Below are 27,667 nucleotides of genomic sequence, written 5' to 3'. Positions count from 1 at the left end.
GCCGCAGATTCTGGAAAGTTCCGATCAGTACGATACATAAGGCTGAGACGCTGGGATCTTCTCTTTCGGGTCGGTAGTTAAGCGGCACGCTGGTGAGCGAGCCGGTGAATATCCAGGCAGGCAGCCCGAACTGCGGAACGACTTGCGGAGACCGAGCGCAGCTTTCTCCCGTGGTTACTCCTCTGTGAGCCGCCACTGTCCCCGGGAATCCGGCGGTGCCAGACCGGCAGATCGTCCGCGTGACAGGACCGGACCCCGCGGGAGCCGCGCGCAGCCGGGGCAGGAAGCGGCGGCCGGAGGACACAGACCGACCCGAAGCGGAGGCGGACCGAGAGCCGGCCATGTCGGTGGTGGGGCTGGACGTGGGCTCGCAGAGCTGCTACATCGCGGTGGCCCGGGCCGGGGGCATCGAGACCATCGCCAACGAGTTCAGCGACCGGTGCACCCCGTAAGTGGTAGCCTGCGGGGGCAATGGGGGGAGGTTCTGGGGCGAGGGCAGCAAGCCGGCGGGGGCTGCGGATCCCGGGGACCCCAGGTTTGCGGCTGGCCGCGGAGCGCCGGGGCGAAGGAAGGGCGATGTGGGGAGCGGTGCGCCCTCCGTGGGGTCGGGATGCCGGCGGCCTAGCCGCCGGGTATGGGAGGGGGCTTGCGGCCGCGAATCGGATAGACGGGTCTCCGGGATTCGAGGGGCCAAGAGAAGCCCGGGAGTCGAGTCCCCCGGGGTCGTCCCTTCTGGCGGGCTCCCTCCTGGGGGCCGGTCTGCGGGCAAGCCCGAGACTTCGCTCCTTTTTCTTGGCAAGAAGCTTCAGCCAGCTCCTTGCGCGGCCGCCCCCGTTTCCCCACCCGGCTTCTCTGAGCTGGCCGAGCCGCCCCCAGCTCGTCCCCCTCCCTCCGAGCATGTCTTTGCGCACCGCAGAGCTGGGGCTGCCGAGCTTTCTCTTCCGCATTGTGAATCTCGAAATGAGCTGGAAGCTTCCAGAGCTCGTATGCTGCTTCTTGTGCAGGGAGCGGGCGGATTGTAGTTAGCGACCACAGAATCACTCCTTTGAGGATGAAGCTACCTTTTCTTGCTCACTCTTGGATCATTTGTGAAGGATGTAAACGGCCTTTTTTCTCGTCTTATGAAAGCCGTTAAAGAGGAATCCTAAATCGTGTTCCAATTTCTTTAATTTTGAACGGCTTAAATAAGGAGAGAAAAGAAAAATTGCACACTTTGGTGCTAGAACTCCTCTAGAGGATGGATGTTGTCACTGAATTAAATGGTATATTCTACAGCAGCATGGGGTGGGCAAAGGGTAACATTTTAATAAGCAACTTTTTTGGAGGGGAGTCGTAATTTCTGAATATGTTGTATGCAAACATGCCTGCATGCACATTGATAAAAACAACTGCTTACTTCTCAGGGAAAATGGTGTAGGTATTTATTTTTAACTGCCTTAATCCCAAGATAAAAATCATAGAATGAAACATCGAGCCCAAAGGTGAAATGACTGGGCTTATATCACTATTTGAGTGCAGATGAACATTTATGAAAGTGAACGGAAGTGAGAAGATAACCAGACATTGACAGTATCTAGCATTGGGAAGACTGCTATTCACAGAGTATCTCATGCATCAACCTCTTTATAAAGCTACAGTGTTTTAGTTTAGCTGTGTGAAGGGCTCTGATTGGAGTATAGTAAGAAAGAAGATAGTATCTCAGGATTTCATGCTTAGGTGCAGTTTACATCTTTGTTCTCTTTGGTCCAGTAAAAGGAAGAAGAGTTCTTCAAGGGAGAGTAGAGAAAAATTACGTATGTGGCTATAGTGACCACTGTGAAACTAAAGCTGACAGGTGTGTCTCAAAAATGTAAACCAAGGGCAGTACTGGAGTTTCCCTTAATGTTTTTTATATAATAGATGTTTGACTCAACTGCATTGGCTACTATTAATTTATGTTTAGTATAATTAGTTTGATTCTCTTCTTGGAAAATGAGTAAATTCGTTCCGCAACTGTATGTTTACTCTGAGCTCGGAGTGCTGTTCTGTTTTTGGAAGGTATTTTAAAGCTCTAGCCTTTGCTCCAGCAGTTCTCTGGCTGTTAAGATGCTATTTAGCACCTGCTCAGATAATCTAGGTCTAAGATGTCTCTGTTATAGCAAGTTTAAATTTGATTCAGCTTGATATTTAATGCCTTCAGTGTATTCCCATTTTGCTCATATCACGCCATTATTCCTACCTGCCCTGTAATCTAAAAGCTAATTCACTTTCATCCTTCTGACAAGACTTTATTGCTCTGTGCTACCATTCCATTTCCATTGCTCAGAAGGCTGTTTAACAGTTACAAGCCACTTCCTCTCTTCAGAGCTGACTTAAAACGTCACTGATGATCCAGTCCTTGTGCTCAGCATTTATACTTGGTTCTGTCGTGGTACTTGCTCAGCATCATTTTTGCTTGGCTTCCTCAAGTAGAGTCTTCTGTATAGGACCCTCTTTTGTGCGTTTAAACTCCGGAAGCATAGCTTAGGCCCACTTGTTTCCGTTTATCTAAAAACCTTTGATCATAAAGAGTGAGGTGATATATCAGGACAGCAATAGGTATGACAGTGACGCTTAGATTTGTGTGGCGTTGGTAACTGCGAAGCAGTTACACCATATTTTGTTAATCGTGGCTAGGACCGAGTTAATAATACTCTAACTATTCAAAGCATTTTCACAGTTAATGTCCACTTGCTGATAATTGGGGCCTGGAGAATTATGCTGGTGCTTGCAGTACTGGAAAGTGTCCTCTGAGCCTTGAGCAGACGGGAGTGGGGGCCAGGGTGGGGTGCAGCTGCCACCTAGATTGGATTCTCAGAGTTAAGCAGCTGACCAAAGCTTTGGAGTCCAAAGTTGTGCTGTACTGTGCCCCCTTCCCCCAGAATGGGTAGGATATTTTTTTCCTTTTTGGTGGTAGGAAATTTATGTTAGAATTTTCCTCCTGTCAGTTAAAAACCTCCACATTTATGCTTTTAACATTTGTAAAACATGGTTTTTTTAAATTTCTTCTAGATCAGTCATATCATTTGGATCAAAAAACAGAACAATTGGAGTTGCAGCCAAAAATCAGGTATGTTCTTTAAGAGGATTCTGATCATTTTTTAAGAGAGAAGTTTTAAAAGTAAAATCTCAGAAACATACAAAAATACGAAATACCTAAGCCTATCTATTTTTGAGTTTTAGAATTGTAACGCAGATACTCCTTATGAGCCCTTAGATACTTTTTTTTTCTGTTCTCTTCCTTTTGTTTTATTGAATAAGATCTTTAACTTTCTAATTTTCCAACCTTAATTTTTAATAACTTTCCTACCTTCTAATGTATCTAATTTTTAAAACTTAAAAATGAGACACATGAAGTTCTTTCATGTGAAGTTTCTCATGATACTCATTTAAGAGTTAAAGCTTCCTTTCATGGAAGGAACTTCTAAGAAGCTCTGTTTAAAAGTGTTTTCAGGTTACTTAATAATTAAGGTAGTACGAGGAGAACTTGTTGTCTAGGCCTGTGCTGGCCTGTAGAGTCGCTGTTACATGTGGCCCTTGAGCACTTGAAATGTGCCTGATCTGAATTAACATGTGAAGTATAAAATACATGTGATTTTGCAGGCTTAAAATGAAATAAACAATCTCATCAACTGTTTACATCAAGTGCATGTTGAAATGACAATATTTTAGATGAATTAGGCTAAATAAGTTATTGGAATTAATTTTACATATTAATGGGACTTGAAAATTTACCTATGTGGCTCCCTTTAGGACTCACCTTGTAATTTGAACTTTGGGGATCGGGGAGAAAAATAAATAAATATGAAATACGAAAATCCCTTTTGTGAGAGGCTTTTAAGAAAGGGACTGAAAGCAGGCCTGTTACAATATGTAAACGTATCAAAGTAACATACACTGTATGCCTTCAGCTTACACAGTGTTACATGTTGATTTATTTAGTTTAAAAAAAAGTTGAAAAAATTCTCTTAATACAGAAAATAGTATTGCTAAAAAAAGAAAACTAAACCTTGGAGTACCATATTGTGGCTAGTTGGAAGAGAGGAACCAAAGAGCAAAAGAACAAAGCAGGGAAGAGAAGCGGCCGCGCCCACTCAAAGTAACCTGCTGAAAGGGGAGAGACACTAGTGAAGTAACAACCTCCCCAGATGTGGCCGTTGAGAAGACTGATGTCCCGGACCTGAGATCCCACTGCATTTTTGTGGTTATGTGAGGAAAATCCGTTGAGGCTTAGATCTAGCCTGTAGATTACTAGACATATGTCATCTCGGTTTTATAATCGCAAGGAATTTTAGTACTTAAACATTGTTTGAAATATTCCATATTATTTGAAAACTAGTGTTGCCAAGCTATATTTTTCTTTTTAAAAGAAGTAGATCAGAGAAAGAAGTACACAGTAAACGGTTTTGGTATTTTCAAACTAATAACTTTAGAAGTCTTTGTTTTTCATCTTTTAATTATTTTTGTGTTTTAAATAAGGTTCCCACTGCTGACATCTTTGAGTGAAATATGCTATGAAGTAGGACTTGTATATCCAGAGCCTAATCATCAAAAATATGTACGTGCAGTTGAAAGCATTACCTCATATAGAAACTTTTTGAATTATCCCTGCGTTTTCTGCTTTTTGGTATAGGTAATTAACATTCCATGCTATTGATAGGAAAAGTAGCAATCAATATATTTTGTGGCACAAAGTACTTATCCTGGCCACTTAGCGACTCAACAAATAGATTACTGTAACAATTAACTCCTTTTTTAAAAAAATGTGACCAGACTATAGTGCTTCTAAATATCCTTTTTCATTTATTCATTAGGTATAAAACAACTGTAGTGGGAGAAAAGGAATGAAATAAAGTGATACATACAGTTCTTGGGGTTTGTTCAGAGCTCCAGGGATAGTTTCAGTATCTGAGTTTTTATCTTGCAGACTTTGAAGCCTGTGTGTATCCCTCTCACTGCCTCTCTCCTGGCATTTCTATAGGAAAAGGAGAAAGAATAAAGTCCATTCATTGATGGAGAAAGTCAGGGCTCTGGGGAAGGTTACTTATATCCCTCTGATTTGAGTTGTACAAGTGACTTTATTTTTAATTGCTGTAAGTACTAATAGGTGTTGAAATTAGAAAAAAATTTAAATCTCAGTTTTTTTTTTTTTTGGCAGCAAATCACTCATGCAAACAATACAGTGTCTAATTTCAAGAGGTTTCATGGCCGAGCATTCAATGATCCCTTCATTCAAAAGGAGAAGGAAAACTTAAGTTATGATCTGGTTCCAATGAAAAATGGTGGAGTTGGAATAAAGGTAATATAATCGAGCAATCTTAGATTCCTTACTAGGAAACTGTTTAATTCATCTACAGAGAAAAGTACTTAATTCTTAATAAATATGTAACTCAGTTTCCTTATTTGGACAAGGTGGTCTTTTATTTTTTATCTAGTCTCTCTTAAACTATAGGTTTATGTTTAAATCATCCTTGAAAATTATTCAAATGGTATATACTGCTGTAACTTAATTTGTGTTTCTCATAACGTCTTGACAATTATAAAATTTAGAATTCATGGTGTTTAAAGAAATCTAAATTGTGTTGTCATATCAAACAAAAGTCTGTTCCAATACAGCTCATTTGCAGTTGTTTGGAGAGCTACAGTGTAATACAACCAGAAATCTTTTTTTAAACTACAGAGGCATTCCTGTCTTATGATCTACACAAAATAATATTTATCCCAGTGATTCATCTCTTCAGTTAGAGTGGAAATTTACTATCTTCTATAATACTTTGACTAGTACTTTGGATAGGGGAAAAATCTGCCCCAGCTTTTTTTTCTCTTCATCTCTGGGGAAGAATCTTTCTTTTTTTCTTTGCTTTGCTTTCCTTTCCCTTTTTCTCTTCCTTTTACCTTTCCTTTCCTTCTTCTTTTCTAAACAGTTATAACAGTAAAGGTTTTCTGGAAGAGAATGTGTAGTCATGTTTGTAAGTTAATATTATTAGCATGTAACTTTTAGGACTACAGTATTTAAAGCATTTTCTTTCCTCAATACAGGTAATGTACATGGATGAGGAACATCTGTTTAGTGTGGAACAGATAACAGCCATGCTGTTGACTAAGTTAAAGGAAACTGCTGAAAACAACCTCAAGAAGCCAGTAACAGATTGCGTTATTTCAGTAAGTAGAGTTCGGCAAGGCAATGTGTTTTATTTTAATTTGCCTTTTTCATGTTACTTTTTAGTATTGAATGTGTGAAAGCTGTCCTACTACTGGAGATCAGAATTCTGCTGCATTCTATACCATAGTGTTCAGCAGCATTGCATAGTAGGTTTGGGTGGTGATTTTAGCCAGAAGTTGCAAAGGTTTTTGAGTGGTGTTACATGTCAATATCTCCTGTCAGGCTTTTTGAAAATACAGACTGATTGGTCGAATTGGAGGATATTCTAAAGTTAGTTGATGTATTGAGAGGCAATTGTATACTTACACGAGAGCTTTTCAGAATTTTATCCACACGTGAGAACCAGAGAGTTGGTTCTTGGTGATAAGTAGTTTTAAAATGTAACCTACCAGTAGTGACAAAACCTAGGGTTTTTTTTTAGCATTGGCAAGCCCACTACTTTCAATGGACAGTTGATAATTAGGTCATTAAAGAGTATTTGTAATGGACAGAAGTCATTTTTTTTTTTTTTACATTAAGGTTTATTAACACTCCCTCGTTTATGTAAGGGATTAGGAAATATGATGTTAATTGATTTATAGGTAAAGATTTGATCTGGGGGAAAGTGTACACATTAAAATAAGATTAGGTGTTCGTTATTGAGGTTAGAGAAACAAGGAAAAAGAGAGGCCTTCCTTCTTCTTTTGAAGGCTTAGTTCTCTGTTTTTCTCTTCTAAGTAGTTAAAGTTAATTAAGAGAGCTACTCTGATCTCTCCCACATCTCTTTTCTACCTAGCCCATGTCTCAGAACAGCTGTTACTGTGAGCTGGAGATTGCAACTAGGCTATACTGACTGTATAGGACAGGGTGTCACTTCCCCTGCCCCAAGGATCCTTTACATACATTTTATACCTAATCACCTCTCCCACATGAAAGTTTAGTAGTACAGATTTAGTGTATATCTGTTTCTGTACTGTGGTCCTTTTAGACAGCCGCAAGCCATTGTAACTAGCTAAATATTTTTTTGTCCTTATGTACCAATTTTCACCCTCTACAACGTTATTATTCTCTGTGGCAAATTTGTGCTATGGGGAAAAGTCATCTTCTATTTGGCAGGGTGGCCTGTCCAGACCTGTCAGAAGCCTTTATGGCAGTGCATCCTGGGATATGCAAGAAGAGAGGCAGAAAGGCTGAAATTTCTCTTGCAAGACAGAAGGTGTTCTACTAAAGGAATGTCTGGGTATTGCTTGGAGAAATGCTATTAATCTCTGGTAAAGTTAAAGAATTAAGTTATAAGTCAGTGGTCCTTCCTTCCTCTCCCACCCCCTCTTTAAATAACCTAATATGGAAAACTGAAAGCGTTCTGATTTGAAAGGTGAGCAGAGACCCACCTTCGCTCTTGTCACTCTTTCTGAAGCATTTATCGGTAACTTGGGGAGAAAATGTGAAAGCCACTGTACCAAGTTTTCTCTTAGGTACTTTCCAGTTAAGTGATTATATGAATGTATTGTTAGATGCTCTTCTGGAAGAATGTGCTAGTTAAAGTGCTGCCCTAGAAGGCAATCAGAAGAATTCATCTAGCTAGAACACAACACCGTAAGAAACTTTATCCCTTGAGCTGATTTTGTTCTTCTTCCTCTTAGAAAAATCAACAGACTTTGACAAAAAAGTTTCATTTTTGTAATCTTAACAGGTTTACTGAATTAGAAGGTACCCCAACGATTAATGCTTAAAACTAACGAACAGCAAACTAAAGGGCAGAGGCTAGAATTAGCTGTATTATCTTTAAGTTCCTGTAGTCTTTATAGTTTAATTACATTTAATGTTGACATAGCAGAATAATTTCCAAAAGAAATTTAAGACTCGTTTGGAAATAGTATTTCATCCTCTTAAATTTAAAGCTTTTTGTTAGATTTAAGTAACTGTTAATATGTCTTACGCATACTCCTGGTTAGTTTTTATTTCAGGTTAAAATTTGGTTATAATAAATTTGATACTTAAAATTTTAGGGCAATCTTTTCAAAAGTAGTTGCTGTTTCTGAAAGTTAAAGAACTTATTCTTTTTCTGTTTTGTGACTTGACTAGGCACCTATTTAGCTGGACTATTGTGAAGTGATTACAGATGGTTGTGAGGGATTTGTATGTTTTATTTTGTGTGTTCTAGGTAAGTTAGATTCTTTCCCTTCTTGTTTGCAGGTCCCTTCTTTCTTCACAGATGCTGAGAGGCGATCTGTCTTAGATGCTGCACAGATTGTTGGCTTAAACTGCTTGAGACTCATGAATGACATGACAGCTGGTAAGAAGAAAACTGTTTTTGTGTAGCAGTTAATATACTTTCGAAACTAAAGTTAAGACACACCAGGTCCTGTTATCAAACACTTTCATGTAGGTGTAGAAACACAGCCTATTAAAAAACGTGTTAGATTTGAAAGCAAAAATTCTAGCCTTTCAGATGCTTGCTTTAATGAGAAGTTGGCACTTTTTCAAATATATGAATCTGTTTTCATTAGGAAATTCTTGTATATAAATTTTTTAATCCTTTAAATTAGTTGTATTGGATTTAGTTTTTTATTTTCTTACATTGTTTTTATTGTTAAGAAACAAGTTTTCCCAAAACCTCATGATTTTGGCTTTTACAACTACCTTGACTATTGATTTAGCTTAAATTTTTTTTTCCCTCATATGCTTTCCGATTGTATGTGGTTAGGAGTTGATCATTCATCGTATATCAGATATTAATTTAAGCTGTATGATTTGCCAGGCACCTTGGTAGGAATGGATATAGTGGGGAGCAAAGCACTCACTTATCTCCTCTTAGACCTTGTATCAGCTTCTTGTGATTACAGATGGACTCAAAGTCAGTTACAATGTAGTGTATTCAGGCAAAGCAAATAAGGCTTTGTTTAGTATGTTTTTAATAGATGTTTTAAGAACTCTTAAAGTATTGATAAAGGTGTGTTCTTAAGTATACATATTTAGAAATACAGTGGTTTCAAAATTCAGAAAAAGCTAACACAGACTACTTAAGATAGATCATTTATTTGCCTTGAATCTAATTGGTAGGACCTGCAGTTGCTGTAGTTATATATTAAATTCTTAATTTTTTTGGATAAGCAGTCTCCTAGCAGGTTGTGGTTAAAATGTAAGTATTGTGTAATGAGTCTGATATTGTTTGTGTGTGGTTACACGTGGTTTACATGCCATTGTTTTTGCATTACGTATGTCCTCTCTGTCACATCTCTCCATATATTTAAAAGTGATAGAACATTGTTCTAAAATCAGAAAGGAACAAAGTATAAAGTCAGATATAAAAGAAATATGTTCACTTTTAATTAATGGAAGTACAGTCAGGTTTCCTGCATGTGTGATTACATTGGTAACAATGAAATTCCTAAGAAAATGTGAACCAAAGAATCGAAACATACTAATTTTTTTTTAGTTGCTTTGAATTATGGAATTTATAAGCAGGATCTCCCAGGCCTGGATGAGAAACCTCGAGTAGTGGTTTTTGTTGATATGGGACATTCAGCTTTTCAAGTGTCTGCCTGTGCCTTTAACAAGGGAAAATTGAAGGTAAAGTCATAAATCAGAACTAAGTGACCCAAATATTACATGTGTGACCGTTGTCATTACTTTAGGCTCTTCGAGGTAATGAAAAGTTTGGGGTAAAGATATTAACCAAGAGTTGTTCCTAAGGTTGATCCTCCATAAAGATGATGTAACCGCTTCAGCTTCTTGCTCAGGAAAGAAAAGCTTTTTAAGGTTATCTTCCATGTAATCATTAAAATTAAAGACATCTTAGAGACTTAACATTTCGTTTGGATTTTGTAGTTACGCGTCTCCTTACTGACTTGGATTTCATGTTGTAGTTTAAATAGAAATTTTGAGCCTAGGAGTCTTTGGTTGTTTGAATAGCAATATTTGAGACTCTAGTTGCAAATATGATTGAAATAACCAGATTATTTGTTGTTTTAACTAAATTAGGTACTGGGAACAGCTTTTGATCCTTTCTTAGGAGGAAAAAACTTTGATGCAAAGTTAGTGGAACATTTTTGTGCAGAATTTAAAACTAAGTACAAGTTGGACGCAAAATCCAAAATTCGAGCACTCCTTCGTCTGTATCAGGAGTGTGAAAAATTGAAAAAGCTGATGAGCTCTAACAGCACGGACCTACCACTGAACATCGAGTGCTTTATGAATGACAAAGATGTTTCCGGAAAGATGAACAGGTGTGTCTTGAATTCTGACAGATTAAAGAAAGAACTTCTTGCTGCAACTGTAGTCCACGTGTCAGTTCTAGCTGTGGTGTTGTGAGTCCTGGCCCACATTTCAGGATGGTACCGTACCTGCTGGAAAGACTGTCAACGTCATTAGAACTAGGGTTGCTTCTGCAAAGAGGGTTTTAGGAAGATCTGTGTTCAGTGCCCTCGTAGTGAAGTCTTTTGGCTCATTTTCACTTTTTAGTGTTTCTGGGCCAGTAATTCAATAATGGTTTCACAGAATATTTTGCAGAAATATTTTGAAGAGAATGGAAATATTCAAAGTAATGAAAACGGGATCATCTATAACACTAAGGAATAAAATGGAAATCTTAATATAAAAGTGATTTCTTCTAGTAATACCTGTCGAATTGATTTTCTCCTCATGCCCTTTCTGCATCTGTTTTGTATATTTTTTGAAAAAGAAAAGTTACAAATTACAGTATGGTTGAACTTGGCCCATGTGGAATTCAGGGTGTCTGAGGGGAAAAAAAAAATGTTGGGTTGATAAGACTTATTTTTTAGAAAATAGGACAGGATATTGGCCTTAAGATAAGTTTTCTAAAGATTTCTAAAGTTTTCCTCTTAATTGCCAAGGGCACAGTTTGAAGAACTCTGTGCTGAGCTCCTGCAAAAGATAGAAGTTCCCCTTTATTCATTGCTGGAACAAACTCAGCTCAAAGTAGAAGATGTGAGTGCTGTGGAGGTAGTTGGAGGCACTACACGAATCCCAGCCGTGAAAGAAAAAATTGCCAAATTCTTTGGAAAAGATACGAGCACGACGCTCAACGCAGATGAAGCAGTGGCCAGAGGATGTGCACTACAGGTATTGCCTTCTCAGCCCTTCTCCCTCTGGGGGCTCATTCCTTGAACCATTTCTGCTTTACTTCATCGAGGTGGGGTCACAGAGAAAGCAGAGCCCAGTGCCCAGTTAGACACCACAAGGGGGTTACTTACATTTCCACAAATCGTGAGGCCGTGGGGACACAGGATCTGCTTCAAGTATTGGAAGGTTTAGGAAGTTTAAGATTCAAAGAACTACAGAGCTAGTGTTTCTCAAGCTGGGGATTAGGGGCAGGCATGATTCTGAGGGGATCATAGAAAACACACCTGTAGAGCGCAGAGTAGCCGTGTGGTGGTGCCGGTTGTTACAGAGCACCAAGGAGGGCAGGGGAACGGCAGTCTGGTGCAGTGAAGAATTGATTTGGGGAAAGTTTGCAGGGTTAAGAGTATTAGCTAACAGGTGGTTTGATGAAATAGCTGTTCCCCCTCCAAACTGATTGTAGCTTATCAAATAAGGAGGCAGCTCAGAGGCATGAAGTTTGGCAAAGTAAAAGCACAAAATCTAGAAGTTACTGATACAAAAAAATTAGTATTGGTTTATACGTAGGATATTATAGTCAAATCTGAGTAGTTTTAACTAAAGTTTTAAGTTAATTTGTTTAAATTTGATCTAGTTATCACAGTTTTTTTTTAATACAAAGCAGTAGATTCTTTACAGAAAAGTATTTAGACTGACTGCTGTGTAAAACTTTAAAAAAAGAACGTGTGGATGCTGACTATTGCCTGTAATCCGTTGCATCATCAAGATTCCTCGTGTTTTGTGGGGTTTTTGTCTTTGCTTCCTCCTTGACAGTGGCGTGCGCCTCCTTCACTGACTCTTAATCACCCAGGACTTCGGAAGCTTATAGTTTCTGTAGAAGTAGAGCTTCTTTTGGCTTCTCTTCTGAAGAATCCTGTGCTATTGACAGTGTCAGAGATTTACTGACTTTTAGTTTAGTCATCTGTTCAGTCATTTTTATGTGACAAGTCTAAATCCACCGGTTGGTCAGTTGGGTGTTGTCTACCCTAAATTTGAATTGACCATCGCTTCCTTCATTCCTAAAATTACTTGAAAATAGGCACATTTTGGTTTTACCCTTTTTCAGTCTTAGACATTTGAAAGGCAATGCGGACAGAGCTGTTTGGATGTATATACACATTCAAAAGTGATACAGCTTGTAATTAAAATTGCTGTCAGCAGGGCATTTCTGGAAAGACCAGTGCTTTTTCCTCAGCCCCTGTGAAACTTGTTACTAATTAACAGTTGCTAGCCTAGGATTCATTGTACTGTTTATCTTTATATCTAGTGATTATATCTAGTGATATAGTGATTGCCATAGTATTTAGATGATAAATCACTTATGCTTAAGACACATACACTGTAAGCAATTTCGAGTTTGAATTTAAACCTACCCGTTCTATTTGAATTGATTTTTTTTCTTTTTTAATATTTACTTATTTGATTGCGCCGGGTGTTAGTTGCAGCAGGCGGGCTCCTTAGTTGTGCCTTGCCAGCTCCTTAGTTGTGGCAGGCGGGCTTGAATTGATTTTTATATTAAAAGCTGAGTGAAAATTTTCATGTGCTCATGATAGTTTTTTTCTTTTTCTTTTTTGAAGTGTGCAATCCTTTCCCCAGCATTTAAAGTTAGAGAATTTTCCGTCACTGATGCAGTTCCTTTCCCAATATCTCTGGTCTGGAGTCACGATTCAGAAGATGCCGAAGGGTATGTAGGAGAAAATAACTTTCAGATACTTTATTTTAATATAAAGAAAAATTAGCAAATGAGTTTCATGGTAGAGTGTTTGATTAACTGGGATCTTTCAACAACAGACTTACCAAAATATTTCTCTCATTCTGAGTTATAAATGGTGAGATGGGATTGATACAGCTCTTAGAATGTGTTTATTCTGTTTGCATATCACAGTGAGCTTGAACACTTGAGCTGAATGCCTTTGTTTCCTCTTAGCGTCCATGAAGTGTTCAGTAGAAACCATGCTGCTCCTTTCTCCAAAGTGCTCACCTTCTTGAGAAGTGGGCCTTTTGAGCTGGAAGCTTTCTACTCTGATCCTCAAGGAGTTCCATATCCAGAAGCAAAAATAGGTAAGCAATTCATTGTAATTACTCTTTTGAAGACTTGACTTAGTCAGTGTGCAAACTTAAACATTTTTTCTGTTCTTAGCAATGTTGAGTGGGACGATGCCATGTGAAGACATTTTCATTTTGGAATAATGGTGATGGGGAAAATCTCTTTGTTTTGTTGGTGAATAAACTGGCCTATAGAGATGCAATGACTTGCTGGTGCTCTGCTGGTGCTTCCAAGTGTATATATATATAAGAGCACTTGAGTATTTTTCCTTTTCTGATACAGTCTATACTTAAAGGATTATCACCTACTTTTTTTTTTTTAAAGAAGATATTGAGGGTAGGAGTTTATTAATTTATTTATTTTTGGCTGTGTTGGGTCTTCGTTTCTGTGCGAGGGCTTTCTCTAGTTGTGGCAAGCGGGGGCCACTCTTCTTCGCAGTGCGCGGGCCTCTCACTATGGTGGCCTCTCCCGCTGCGGAGCACAGGCTCCAGACGCGCAGGCTCAGTAGTTGTGGCCCATGGGCCTAGTTGCTCCGCGGCATGTGGGATCCTCCCAGACCAGGGCTCGAACCCGTGTCCCCTGCATCAGCAGGCAGGTTCTCAACCACTGCGCCCCCAGGGAAGCCTTATCACCTACTTTTAATATTAACCTTTTCTCTGGGTGAAATGTTACTTGCAGAATATTGCTTAAAACCTGGCTTGGAAACCATTGAAGCTACTTCTCAAATGTACCTTTGTACTGTAATCTTTTTTTTTAAAAAAAAATACATCTTTATTGCTACATTTTTCCTGGGGAGGTTTGACACTATCCATCTATTTTGACCCATAGTTAACTCTGAAAATGTGGGAGAGCTACAGGCATCTTCCTCAATGGGCGTGTCTCTTTCCCAGGCTACTGGTAAAATTTGCCGATATTGCTAGATCGCTTCAGGCCTCACCTTTGCCCCACACCATTTCATAATGAAATTGTTTGAAGGAGTCTAACCTGGCCAGTTGTGTTTTCTTTCTTAGTACTTAAAACTAAAAGTGTTCTGACACAGGGGAGTTTTTATTTTTTAAAACAGCTTTTATGAATTTATTTATAGATAATTTAAGAAAATCATTGAAAATAGACTAAAATTTTGACAGGCTGCATTCTAGTCCCCATTGTGCAGAGGATAAAATCTAAGCTCTTTAGCATGGCATCACAGTTTTCATTTTATCGCCAAAACCGAGAAGCTTGCACAGACTTAGAGAGCCGTCTTACCTCTCTCTCCTGTGAGCCTTCTTGGATGCCCTTTAGTAAATGCTGTTTCTTTAACTGGATCTTTTGGTAATTATTTCCTGAACCTCGTGATTTGATAATTAATGAAGGTCTATTCCAGTATATTTCACCGACCTACTAAATAAATCTAACTTTCTGTGTGTTTGTGTAGACAGCACTTAATTACAAGGCTATTAAATCCCATATAGTGCTCTGCACATAACAGGTTCAAACTACTTAATTTTGTTTACTGGTTTCTGTAGTAACAGTACTACTATTGGTGGAGGTGATAACTAACACTTAGCCCTTGGTTCCATAGTTATAAGTGCTCAGTGTAAAACACTTGTCAACTCAGACCACAAAAGCACAGACAAAGTAACTTACAGCAGGTCACACGGCCAGGATTCAAGCCCAGAGAGTCTGGGTCAGAGTCAGCACTCTGAACTCCTACTCAGGAATGCTCTGGAACTGCTCTATAATGCATGATAATTTCAGGCTTTGATACAAGTTTTAGCTCACCTCTCCTATTTGAAACATAGGAAAATGTTTGGATCATTCAGTCAGAAAAACAGTATTCCCGGGAAAGGCCCTACAGAATCAGAATGCAGGAAGCGCTCGATATCATCTGCCTTACACTTGAGATTTCCATGTCGAGGTTGTGCTCACCTGGAGAAATAGGGTAGGAGGCAGCGGGGACAGCTTGTCATCAGCCTTCACACAGTGTCTGTGTCGGAGTGTTCAACAAAAAGTCACAAGAGTGCCCTTGCCTTTGAAGGTTTTATGACATGTTAAAACTAATCCCAAGTATGATAAGTTAGACTGTGTACATCTGAGTCTATTTTAAGAGGTTATGTTTATAGTATACATTAAAGGGCTTAAATGTAACTCAGTAGAGAAAACGGGGAGATTTTGGAATAGCAATATATAGCCTTTGCTTGATAGAGTTAGATTCAGTTCTGAAGTTGTCAATTTCTTTTTGGTCTAGGCCGCTTCATAGTTCAGAATGTTTCGGCACAGAAGGATGGAGAAAAATCTAGAGTGAAAGTCAAAGTGCGAGTCAATACGCACGGCATTTTCACCATATCTACAGCGTCTATGGTGGAGAAAATCCCAGCTGAGGAGAACGAAGTGTCTTCTGTCGAAGCAGACATGGAGTGTCAGAATCAGAGGCCATCAGAAAACCCAGACGCCGAGGTAAGTTTGTGGGTAAGCCTTTGAGTTTGAATATATAGTTGACTTAATTCTAAGCCCTAAGAGATGGGTAGGGAAGGGTTAAAATATATTTTTCTTAATTGTGACTAAAATTTTGGTTAATTGGACAGTAATATACAGCGTGGAGTTCGTGAACTGTGACTAAATTCTGTATAGCTTTATTTGAACTGGCATGTGATAATTTAGCGTGGGTAAAGGTTCTTTGAATTGTTCTTTTAAAGACACAGGCCATTTGAGAAATCAAATGCTGACTGATGATTAAGACAAAAAGACTAAATACAAGAGCTATTTAGTGAAATACATAGCAAATATTAATGCTGTGGTTTTTGGGGTTTTTTGGTTTTATTTTTTGATCGTATGGCAAAATTTGGCTTTGGTGTTTTAGAACCTATTGCTTTTATTTACACGGTTTGCTGTGTTAGGGAGGGAGGAGGCGAAGCGTCCGCCTGGAGTACAGAAGTTGTTACCGTCCACGATGTTAATGTAGATAGACCGCGGCAGCATGAGTGCTGGTTTTACATGGTCTACAGAAGAATTCTAGGAAACTCTCAAATAGATGAGCTGTTATAGTTCATTTCTGGGTAATAATCAGAAATAGTTTAAATGAAGAGGTGTAGGCAGTTACAGTGTTTCAGTTCAGATGTGAAGAAGGTATTATAACTATGATCGTTCCTAGAACATTTAAGGAACATTAGCATTTGAGCCTTCATTTTGTTCTCATCAAGAAGAACTTCAGTGTAATGAATTAAATGACCAGGGCCACATACTTTCTCATTAGGCTACAGACACCATTATTCTAATGCCTGTTGTCTCCAGTCTCTTAGTACCTTTTGGATATACATACACCAGGAGTGCCTTGCTTCTGGATATCTCAGTGTCTGCCTTAGGATCTTGAAACTCTGAAACAAAAATAGGAGAGACTTCCAGGTGGGCAGCAAGTAGTTAAATTCGAATGTTTCAGGCTTCTCCCAAAGATGGGAAAAGATCATAGCAAGCACTGGTTTACTGGGAATTGAAGTGTCTGTTAACATGTAGTATTTGTTCTTTATGCTGGGAGTTTTTGAGGTGTAAATAGCTGGATCACGAAAAGAAAGTGGGGACAGAGAGGGTCTTGCGTCTCTCTAAACTGAGGTGATGAACCCCCCGATAACTGATCGTCGGCTGTTTTATGTAATTGTTCAGTTCACTGAAATGGAGATGTGTCGAGATGTGTGATGGCCGCTGTGAAATTAGGTTTTTGGGAGCTTGTTTCTGGGAGAGAGGCCTAGAGGAAATCTGCTTCCTATGCTTTTGAGAGTTAATGTCTGTACAAGGCTAGATGGAAGCTTCTTGAACGAGAGTTCTTGATTGTCATCACATCAATCAAAACGCTTGCTACTTGTTTAACTACATTAACAGTTATCATTCAAAGAATTTTCTTACAGGTTTACAGTATCTAAGAGGTTTTCAAATACTTTGTGTTTGTATGCTTTTATCAGTATCTTCCCCCACCACCACCTATTAACATTTCAGAAATTGAGTGTACTGTGTTTGGTGCCCGATAACCTTTTAAATTTATACAAGTACACCTGCTTTCTACATCCTTTGTGCCTGGGCTTTCATTTCAGAAAAATATCCAGCAAGACAACAATGAAGCTGGAACACAGCCCCAGGTACAAACTGGTGGTCGTCAAACCTCACAGTCTCCCCCTTCACCTGAACTTCCCTCAGAAGAAAACAAAACCCCAGATGCTGACAAAGTGAGTGACTCTTCCAGTTCATTCCATTAGACAGTGTTGCAACATGTGATCATTAATGATATCATTCAATCCGCGGTTTCAAGAGCAAGCACCAGGTTATCGTATTCCATGTAGGGTTTTTTTTTCTGATAATTTTCTATATTTTCCAACTAAAACCAGTTAGAGGCACTCCACCTCAGCTGAGGGAATTGAGTATCCTGCTTTTTAGACCTGAAAGCTTCCCTTCAATAACTGCTGCTCCAAGCAACAGGAGGCGAATGCATACCTTTTGTTGTCTTCTCTAGCGCTAGAGTATCTGCAGTTGCGAGCACCTGAAACAGATACGTCCTGGTGCTGTGTGATTAGTTTCCATTTGATTCATCCAATGATACAGACGCGGGCTATAGTAGTCTAGTAAATTTTTTTTCTCCTCTCAAATTACCTGTCAAATTTATATAAATTAATTATGATGATCTGGTAATAAGTTTCCATTGTTATCCCAGATCGGCACTTTTTGCAGAACTTTGTTCTTTGTGCAGGTGGGATGTAAATCATTAACTTTCATTAGTAGTTTGGTTTTCTCTCATTCTGAGGACAGAATTCTTTACCCTCACATGAATTACAGAATTGTCCCTTGGGGTCCAAATGCACGTTGCACTTGGTAAAAGGTTCTGGTTTTTAATCTCCCATGCCCTGATTGATCCCTTGGGGGCCCTGATATGAGCTGCAGGTCCTGATTCTGATTTCTGGAAACCTTCTTTTTCTCCTGTTAAAGAGGTATGTGATGATGGTGTAGCAGCATTGCTTTCTTTGCAGTGATTGGCTCCTTAATTTCAGCATCCCTCCCCTTCACCACTTAGCGTTGAGCATTAACTGACTTAGGCCAGTGGTCTTAGTACCTGTCTAGAGCACGACACTGGGTAGCATCTTACGTTCTTAGTTGTCAGTGGGACCACTAGTGTCAAACCCTTTGGAACATTACCACAGACCCCCTTGGAGGATTCCTCGTCTGTGCCACGTCGAATGCCGTTTTGTGATACGTTGGTTTTGTCAGTAGTTGGTTTAATTTTGTTCGGCTAGATAGTCTTATCCTGACTTAACCTGCATATATGTGACTGTCATCCATTTGATTCCCAAATATCTGTTGCACTCCTGTGTTTTGCCAGGTGTAGGTGTCATTTTTCTTTCTGTGTTTTATGCCCCCAGAGCATGCACAAAATATTGGGGGGTTCTCGTGCACTAGAGGGAAGAAGAAGACATGGACATTGCAGGCTGACTGACCAGATCATTGCTAGGGATGCAGCTCACAGCACTTCACAGACTTGTGATTTCTAAGGAACGCTGAAACAGAAGTCTGGGGAACATGCGGTCTAGTCCCGTCTCTGTCTTTATAATTTTAGCCAAGCCATTGAACCTCTTTCAAGTCCCAGTTTCTTATATAAAGAGCCTAGAATTTTAACATCCTTCATAACTCCCCGAAATTCCCCAGTGTCAGTGCTTGTTGTGCCTCGTGGGCTTGTCCCTGTTTTACCATCTCAGCCAATCAGGGTACACGTTACATAACCCTTGGTTATCTTCTAATCTGTCCCACAGCTGAGTTTCCTAAATTGCGTTCTTTGTCATTTGTGCTTATAGGAACCTGCAGAAATGAAAATACTATGAAAGGCTTGGAAAATTCAAGGCCATAGGAGATACTGCTTTAGCCCTGTATTTACATATTTTGGAAAAACTGACAATAAACTTAGCATTTGCTACATCATTCCATTTGCTTCCATTTTAAGACTTTAAAATCTTTTGACCTTGCAGAGTTGCTAATGAGAAGTGGTATGACTCAAAGCCAGATAGTAGAAATAAGGAGATGTGTATATATATAGACATATACGTGTGCATACGTAATTTCCAAATTCAGGAAATTTTAAAAGGCACTCATCAGTGTAGTGATAATTGTAATTAAAGCACATTTAATGCTGGGATATAGGGCCTCAAATATATATATTACAGGAATAGAGTTGATCCTAACATGCTTAGTAGTTGGTCAAAATCCATCTGGTGTTACCATTAGATTGTAGGCTATAATTTAAAGATGTGGTAATTTAATAATAATATGTTTGCCTTTCTGGAGTCGCAGACATTGCTTAAAGGGATTAGAAAGCAAGGACTGATGAAGAAAAGCTTTAGCAGGAGAGTTTAAATTTAAATTTAATAGGAAATGAAAAATATCCTGGTGAATTCTTTTAGGGAAGTGTGGCATGTTTAAGTGTAACTGCAGCCCTGATTTATTTAGCATGGGTGGAAAATTAGATGATCTCTTATACATTCTTCCAATTTTATGATTTTAGGAATTTTAATTTTTCCTGAGTCCTCAGTAAGTATGATAGGGAGATTTTTGTTATTCAAGGACTGTTTAAGAATTTCTCCTTTTTTTTTTTTTTTTTTTTTTAACCCCTCTTCCCAAGGCTAATGAAAAGAAAGTTGACCAGCCTCCAGAAGCTAAAAAACCCAAAATAAAGGTAGTGAATGTTGAGCTGCCAATTGAAGCCAACTTGGTCTGGCAGTTAGGGAAGGACCTTCTTAACATGTACATTGAAACAGAGGTAAGTGCTTCATCTACATATTTTTATTTTGGAATGTGTTTAGTTTGGCCCTTTTACGCATATTTCTAGTAGATAAATGGCTATAATTCTTTCTCATAGCTCATAAGTCTATACAATTTTTAGGGATAGGATGAAGCCAAAACTAATGGTTTTTTCAGTTAAATTGTTTTTAGCAAGTTTTGTGTACATTTTTGTAACCTTATTAAAGAAATCTATACCATAGATCATTCTGCTTGGTATAAAATTGATTGCTCAAGTTTTTATGAAGAAATCGGGTGCTAATATCTTCTAGCCCAGAGAGCAATACAATTGGTATCTCAGGCCACACTAAATATTTCTGTTAAAATACATTATGCTTCTTTGTAGTCTACATACATGAAATGATTGAGGTTCATTTTTCTTTTACTGAGATGGGAACAGTGTATTTAGAAATTTAATAATTCTATTCCGTTTATATTTGGTAAATAAATAGACTCTAAGTACATTTATTTATCCTTGATTTTAAAATGTGGTGGCAGAATTGTGTGGCTGTTATACATTGGTCAGTATTAATCCCAGTAGGAGACAACCAAGTAACTACATAAAAGAAAACAAAATTGTATAAAAGCAATAGATTGGTTTTTTCCTTAGTATTAAATCTGAAATGTGAAAGCTATGTAATTTATTATATAATGTTTTAAAAAAAACTCATTCTGTGTATTTAGAAAATGAAGAACTTTGTAGGAACTGTTGGAAGAATTTTATAAGGTATAAGTTAGAACTGTTAAGACTGATTTTTTTTTTTTTTTTTGGATATAATCCTTGATTTTGTTAACTCCAGAATCTAAATAGTTAAAATATAGTTACAGGTAGCAGAAGACTAGAATTAACCTTTTCTGTTTTCCTGACAGGGTAAGATGATAATGCAGGATAAATTGGAGAAAGAGAGAAATGATGCTAAAAACGCGGTGGAGGAATATGTGTACGAGTTCAGGGACAAGCTGTGTGGACCATATGAAAAATTTATATGTGAGCAGGTATGTTTAGGGCTCTGTTTTTATTCAGATAATCTCATTATGAAGTGTTTAATATCAAATTTGACATTTAAACCTCTACTAGATTATGTAACTTGGGCTCTTTGAAAACAAAACAGCTTGAAATAGAAGTTGTATAAACAGAGTCATGGAGGGAGAGGCTCACTAGTGATGTGCCATTTTATTCTAGTTTATCCACTGAGTTGAGTTTTTACCATCAAAGAAAGAACCGCTCGGCACTTTTATTCATAGTCTGTGACATCACAGTTACTGTGGCCTAGAAACATAAATGGGAGAAAATCCTTGCTTTCAAAGGCCTCAGACTTTTCTTACGACTCCGGCGCCTGGGTTGCTCTCCGTCATCGTCATCGCTTTATCCCGTAAGACTTGCTCAGCCAGTCATTCCGGAGTTTACCAGGCCCCGGCGTTCCCCTTAGGCGTTTGTCAGCTCCCAGGAGCAGTATGGCTCCACGCAGATCCCTGAAGCTCGTTTGTGAAAGATGGGCCTTGGAGAAAAATTGGCCAGTTAGAAGTCTAGAGTGGCTTTGGAGTTAATTCTGAACTTAGGAGAATGTGAACTGGGAGTGTGTTTAGTCCTACGATCCTGAGGCTACTCTGCACTACATTTCTTTCTCAGCTCTGAAGCTGGATTTCTTATGGTGGGGATTCTGAGGTAGAGATGACCCAAACCAGCTAGACCTCCTAAAGCTAGAGTATAACTGCATACTTTATGTGAGTTTGTTAGGAATGGCTTTTGTGTGTGTTCAGTGATTGAATTGTCAACTTGTTTAGTTTTCCTTTCAGTATTTGGTAGTTGTGGAAGTGAGTAGAAAGTTACTAATTGAGACCTAATTGTTTTGGAGAGTAGGAAGATGATTCTTTTTTTTTTTTTTTTTAACTTTTCGGCTGCACTGCGAGGCACGTGGGATCTTAGTTCCCCGACCAGGGATGGAACCCACGCCCCCTGCAGTGGAGGCGCGGAGTCTTAACCGCTGGACCACCAGGAAAGTCCCTATGATTCTATAACCACATTTCAGTGTACAAATTGTCCAAAATTGGACTACTGAAGTACAATGTTATAAGTCAATAAGAGCATTTTACCACAAATTTTCAAATATCCCTGTGTAAAAGAGAGAATGGCCTAAGAATAACTGTCAGTCCCTCTTGTAAAATATTGTATGGCGCTAATAATGCAGTGTTTATCGCTCCCTGATACTTTTCAGTGAAGAGAATCCAGCTAATCAGTGCCTTCCTAGAAATGAAATGAGCTACTTGGTGTTTAACACTTCTGAGGACGACCATTTTGACTATTTTAAAGTAAGATTGCCACTAATACTGATTCTTGTGTTCCGTATGTAGGATCATCAAAATTTTCTGAGGCTGCTCACAGAGACTGAGAACTGGCTCTATGAAGAAGGAGAGGACCAGGCTAAGCAGACGTATGTCGACAAGTTGGAGGAATTAATGGTAGGCCCTTCTCTCCCCCTAGAAAGCAGTACTTGTGTTTCAGATTACAGACTTCTAAAATATAATTATGACAAATACTAATTTATTACATTCGGGTTTAGAAAATTGGCACTCCAATTAAAGTCCGGTTTCAAGAAGCTGAAGAACGGCCAAAAATATTTGAAGAACTAGGACAGAGGCTGCAGCACTACGCCAAGATAGCAGCTGACTTTAGGAGCAACGTAAGTCTCTGTAAAGAGCGAGGACGCCACCCTCGATTTATAAGCTCGCGTTTAAGCTGAGGAACCTTCATTGTGAACAAACGTTCGTTCCTAAGTGAGAAATTGGGTTTTGGTGTGTGAGACCAGAGGTACATGTGAACTTCATGGAAAATTGGGTCAAGTTAGATGTTACTGTTAAATACACTTAATTCTACAGAATGACCAAGTTTTTCCGTTTAGGATGAGAAATATAACCATATTGATGAGTCTGAAATGAAAAAGGTGGAGAAGTCTGTTAATGAAGTGATGGAGTGGATGAATAACATCATGAACGCTCAGGCCAAAAAGAGTCTCGATCAGGATCCCGTCGTGCGTGCTCAGGAAATTAGAGCAAAAATAAAGGTGCGTGGCATTGTCTGGTGTGTACTGCTGGGTTTTCTTAGGGCTTCTGGTTGCAATCCTTTGAACCTTGAACGTAGCCGTTTTTGCTTAAATCTTTTTACCTCATCCCAGGACCAGATTTCTGAGTTTGTTATTGACATTACAAAATGTGGAATACCTTGTAAGTTTCTGTTAAACTTCTATTTCTTCATTTGTTCATTTAGTTCAACAAATACATTTGTTGAGCCCCTACCATGTGCCAGTTACTGTTCTAGGAGTTTAACTGTCAGTGTACAAAGAATGGAAGTCACCTGCCGGTGTGAGGAGGACTTGACAATAAGCAAGCGTGGAAGGATATCAGATTGTGTTAAGTGCCGAGGGGAAAACAGTCAAAAGGGATTAGGAAACTCGGGGCGGTGGAGAGGGACCCAGGTCAGTATTCATCAGGGCAGGCCTTGCTGAGCGCATGAGGCTTGAAGGAAGTTGGGAAGAAAACTAAGGAACTGCTTTCTGCCTGGAAGAATATTCAAACACAGTGAAGGTTAACATGAGCCTTTGAGGTCATGGACTATAAGCTTGAATTCCAGCTCTTTGCTCACTACTTTTTCTGTTCCTGAGGTTAAGTTACTTAACCTCTCCTCCGTAGGTGGGGATGATAATTCCTACCTTTTAATAACTGCTGTGAGATTAAATGGGTTAATAATATGTGAGTAGTTAATAAGTCCCTGACATACCGTAGAAGAATATTCACATCTCTTTTGATCAGGCTTCAAGCTATAGTTTTGGGCAAATGTGTTGAGCAAATGGAGTTATTTGAGAGTTGGTAGAAAAATACTGGTTCGGGTATGTAGGAAAGTAATTGAAAATGAACTGGAGTTAGTCTGATTATTAGTTTTGTTTGCCTTTCTTAGGAGTTGAATAACACTTGTGAACCTGTTGTAACACAACCCAAACCAAAAATTGAATCACCCAAACTGGAAAGAACTCCAAATGGCCCGAGTACTGATAAAAAGGAAGAGGACTTAGAAGGCAAAAACAATTTCAGTGCTGAACCTCCACATCAGAATGGAGAATGTTACCCTAACGAGAAGAGTTCCATCAATATGGACTTGGACTAGGTGACATTAAACTGACTTAGTGCTTCAATTAATAAAGTATTTTTGCCATGGTATGTGATTCTACATGACATACTGAGACTATTTATATTTTCTTTTTTAAGGATGTTTAGAAATTTTGTGTATTATATGGAAAAAGAAAAAGCTTAAGTCTGTAGTCTTTATGATCCTAAAAGGGAAAATTGCCTTGGTAACTTCAGATTCCTGTGGAATTGTGAATTCATACTAAGCTTCTGTGCAGTATTACCATTTGCATCACTGAGGATGAAACTGACTTTTGTCTTTGGAGAAAATAAAGTGTATTCAAGAGGGCTGTGGTTAAACTCTTCAAGCATTGCTCCGCCAAGGTAGTTTTCTTGCATTTTGCTCTCCGTTTCAGCATGCGTGTGGGTGTGGGTGTTTATAAACAAGACTAAGTCTAACTTCATAAGGGCTTTCTAAAATTAATTCTGTCCAATAGAATATCACTTTTTGCTTTGATATTATTAAAAATCCAGTGACTAAAAGCAAAAGCTAGTGAAATGTGTTAGCAGCATGCAGAACAAAACCTTTACAATTTCTCTCTCCTTACCCAGTGCCGTGTCATGTGAAGGTGTAACGTGGAGGAAACGTTGATTCTGTTTGTAACTGATATTGTGAAGCCTCTTAAGAGCTTTAAAATAAAGTTCATCTTATGGTGTCATTTCTAAACAGTTTTGTCACTGATTTAAAAATGGGATTGGAGCAGCATGGTGTAAACTGTGAGAATCCAACTTTCCTTCTTTGCTGTTTCTTATATATGCTATCACTGTTCTAAATGAGAATGACTTTCTCCTGATAGAAAAGTAGCATATGTTGATTACAGTGCACTTTTTTAAAACTACAGAGTTAAGTGTAACTTATCTACCACCCAGAAAAAAACAACTCTTCCAGCCTTTCTCTCCTGACGGTGGTGTGTGTGTCAGCACGGGGGGGGTGGGGGTGTGTGTGTGTGTGTGTGGGGTGTGTGTGTGTGTGTGTGTTAGTGTAGTGTAGGCTGTTTTTTAAAGCTCTGTGTATCAGGGATATCAGTAAATACCAGGTTTTATAACTTCACTGCTGTACTGAGTCCCATTATAGAGACATACATGTTAATACAGAAAAATACTTGGGCCAGTCCCAGTGTTGGTGGGCTTTAGGTGTTTCTCATATTCTAAATAATGCTGCAATGAATCTTGTCTCAGGGCAAAACTGAAGCAGTGTTGGGGAGAAGGCCTGCATGCTTAGGTTGGATAACGAGTAACGGTTACCACCCACCACTGTGCAGCAGTTACCTCCCTCACCAGCTAGGGGTGTTCATCCTTTACCTGTTGCCAGTCTATTATAATAACTACTGTTGAGCTACTCTGTACCAGGTACTTCACATAGTTTGATTCTCAAAACCACTCACGAGGTTAAGTAATTTACAAGATCGCACAGGCATTTATCAGAGTTGGGAACAAGCCTGGGCGCTCAAGTTACTCAGAGTGTAAAGCCCACAGACAACCATTCTGCATTAAGTAACGTGTCTTCATTTGTGTGGTGCGTACTTCAACACTTTAAATTTGCCTATTAGTGTTTCACGAATTGAGTATTTTATTCATTCTCGTCTGTAATGCTTGAATATTGGTTTTTGTGTAAAACGTTCTTATAAGGATCTTAACCATTTGCCAGGTGGTCAACGTTTTCCCACTTTGTAATATCTTTGACCTTTTGCCATCTGGAAGCCTTACCTTTAACTGTAATCTATCTCTGGGTTTTTATGGTTTTTCTTACGTTCTCTTAATGCACACTAATATATATTCAATGGGTATACATTTACCCATAGAGAGGAGAAGACAGTGTTCTGTGTACAATCAGGAAGCTCATAAAACCCAAAGATTTTTAAAAGTATGAATGGGAAAACATTGTTTTTTCTTTTACCTCAAAATAGCACCTGATGATAATGGGGGAAGTATCAATCTGGCCTAAATCAGTTTGTTTCCTATTCAGGGTTAGAAATTTTCTATAGCATCACTTTTCTGTAAAGGTGAAGCAGAATTTCAAAAAATGGCTCAACTGACTATAGTTTGCAGCCCTGAGAATTGCACTTTGGATATGGGAGAACACATTGTCATGTTGCCTATTTTATAATACATTTTAATATCGTACCTAGTAATCACCTAGAATCCTCAGGACATGGACCAGTTTGGATAAATGCTGTTTCACAAAAGACTGAATTTTGTATTTAATTTTCCCTTAGATTGTCATGTTATGACAATATTTCCAAAAATGTCTAGTCGTTTTAGTAATTGAACTTTGAAAATTAAACCTTTAGTCTAGTTCATCATGAACACTGGTAAAGCCTGAATAGCAATTAACTTAATTTCTTGGGTAAAGTCCCCAAAGTTGACTTGATTTCTGTTTGTCCTTGATTCCTCATCAGAAAGAAGTGTAATGTGCCCGTCTCCAAAATAGCTGATGGAGAGTTACTTTCTGAAAGGCCAAAAAATAAATTTCACATTCAGTTAATGTGAGCAGTGACCACACACTTTTATCAGCAGCTTTCAGGGTATTTTCCCCTGTTACCACTTGACAGTTTATGTATACCCAGACTTCTGTCTTGCCTGTGGTATTTGCTGTGGAGGGATGTCTCACTCTATGTAATCCTGGCACAAAACAGTTGTGTCATACTTTTATGGGGGAGACTGAGTCTCAATATTTGGAGAAGGATTCCTTTTCTCAACGTATTGCGTAGGTTTGGTTTGTTGAAGCTCTTGTGAACAGGATGATGAAGTTTCCCTGTGCTGTTGCCACTTGGCTGCAGCAGATGTGCGATGGCTCTGTGGTAGTGGTCTAACTTTGCTAGCTCCGGGTACTTCCTAAAAGACAGCCAGTCACAATTAGTTATTTTTGAGTCTATTTGCATATAGTTTTTAAACAATATAGGCATGTGTAGCATAACTGAAAACTTGAGGATAAATTTAGCTTTTCTAGTAACTAGTGGTTTTACTTTCCCAGAATTGTTCTGCTTAAGGACCGGTGGCAGTACGGTAGAGTGGAAAGAGCACATTTTGGGGTAGGAGAAGATCTGGTTTCTTATCCAAGGGTCCAGACTGTGCGCCCCACCACTCCGCCCCAGCACTGTGGTTTTTAGGCTGATCACCTAACTTTTCTAATCTCCATTTCCTTATCCAAATCTATAGAACATAACTGACCGAGTCTGTGTCTGATGTTGTGGATTCCTCTAAGGCAGGGTTTCTCAACCTTAGTTCTGTTGACATTCCGGGCTGGATAATTTTTTTTTTTAATTTAACACAGATTGTTTCTATGTAAAAATTGGATATTTTGTTCATCATGGATTTTTTACTTGAATTTTTTTTTTTTTTGTCTGTGCGGCATACCGATCCTAGTTCCCCAT

General features: G+C 38.9%; 1 protein-coding gene across 1 annotated transcript; it reads left to right on the top strand.

Moving 5' to 3' along the window:
* On the top strand, positions 1 to 24,943 carry HSPH1 (heat shock protein family H (Hsp110) member 1). Its single transcript, XM_082859300.1, has 18 exons — positions 1 to 448; positions 3,031 to 3,088; positions 5,177 to 5,317; positions 6,058 to 6,180; positions 8,357 to 8,456; positions 9,600 to 9,733; positions 10,145 to 10,389; positions 11,017 to 11,245; positions 12,859 to 12,965; positions 13,209 to 13,342; positions 15,556 to 15,764; positions 17,390 to 17,521; positions 19,957 to 20,094; positions 20,985 to 21,110; positions 22,467 to 22,574; positions 22,676 to 22,795; positions 23,015 to 23,176; positions 24,067 to 24,943. The coding sequence occupies exons 1-18, from the start codon at positions 342 to 344 to the stop codon at positions 24,271 to 24,273; spliced, it is 2,580 nt and encodes an 859-aa protein (XP_082715426.1). The 5' UTR covers positions 1 to 341; the 3' UTR covers positions 24,274 to 24,943.
* Positions 24,944 to 27,667: the final 2,724 nt, after the last annotated feature.

The sequence above is a fragment of the Leucopleurus acutus genome, assembly GCF_964270905.1.
Source record: "Leucopleurus acutus genome assembly, chromosome: 18".
In the NCBI taxonomy this organism is placed as follows: domain Eukaryota; kingdom Metazoa; phylum Chordata; class Mammalia; order Artiodactyla; family Delphinidae; genus Leucopleurus; species Leucopleurus acutus.
The sequence above is the reverse complement of the archived record's forward strand: the minus strand, read 5'-3'. Positions and strand labels throughout refer to the sequence as shown.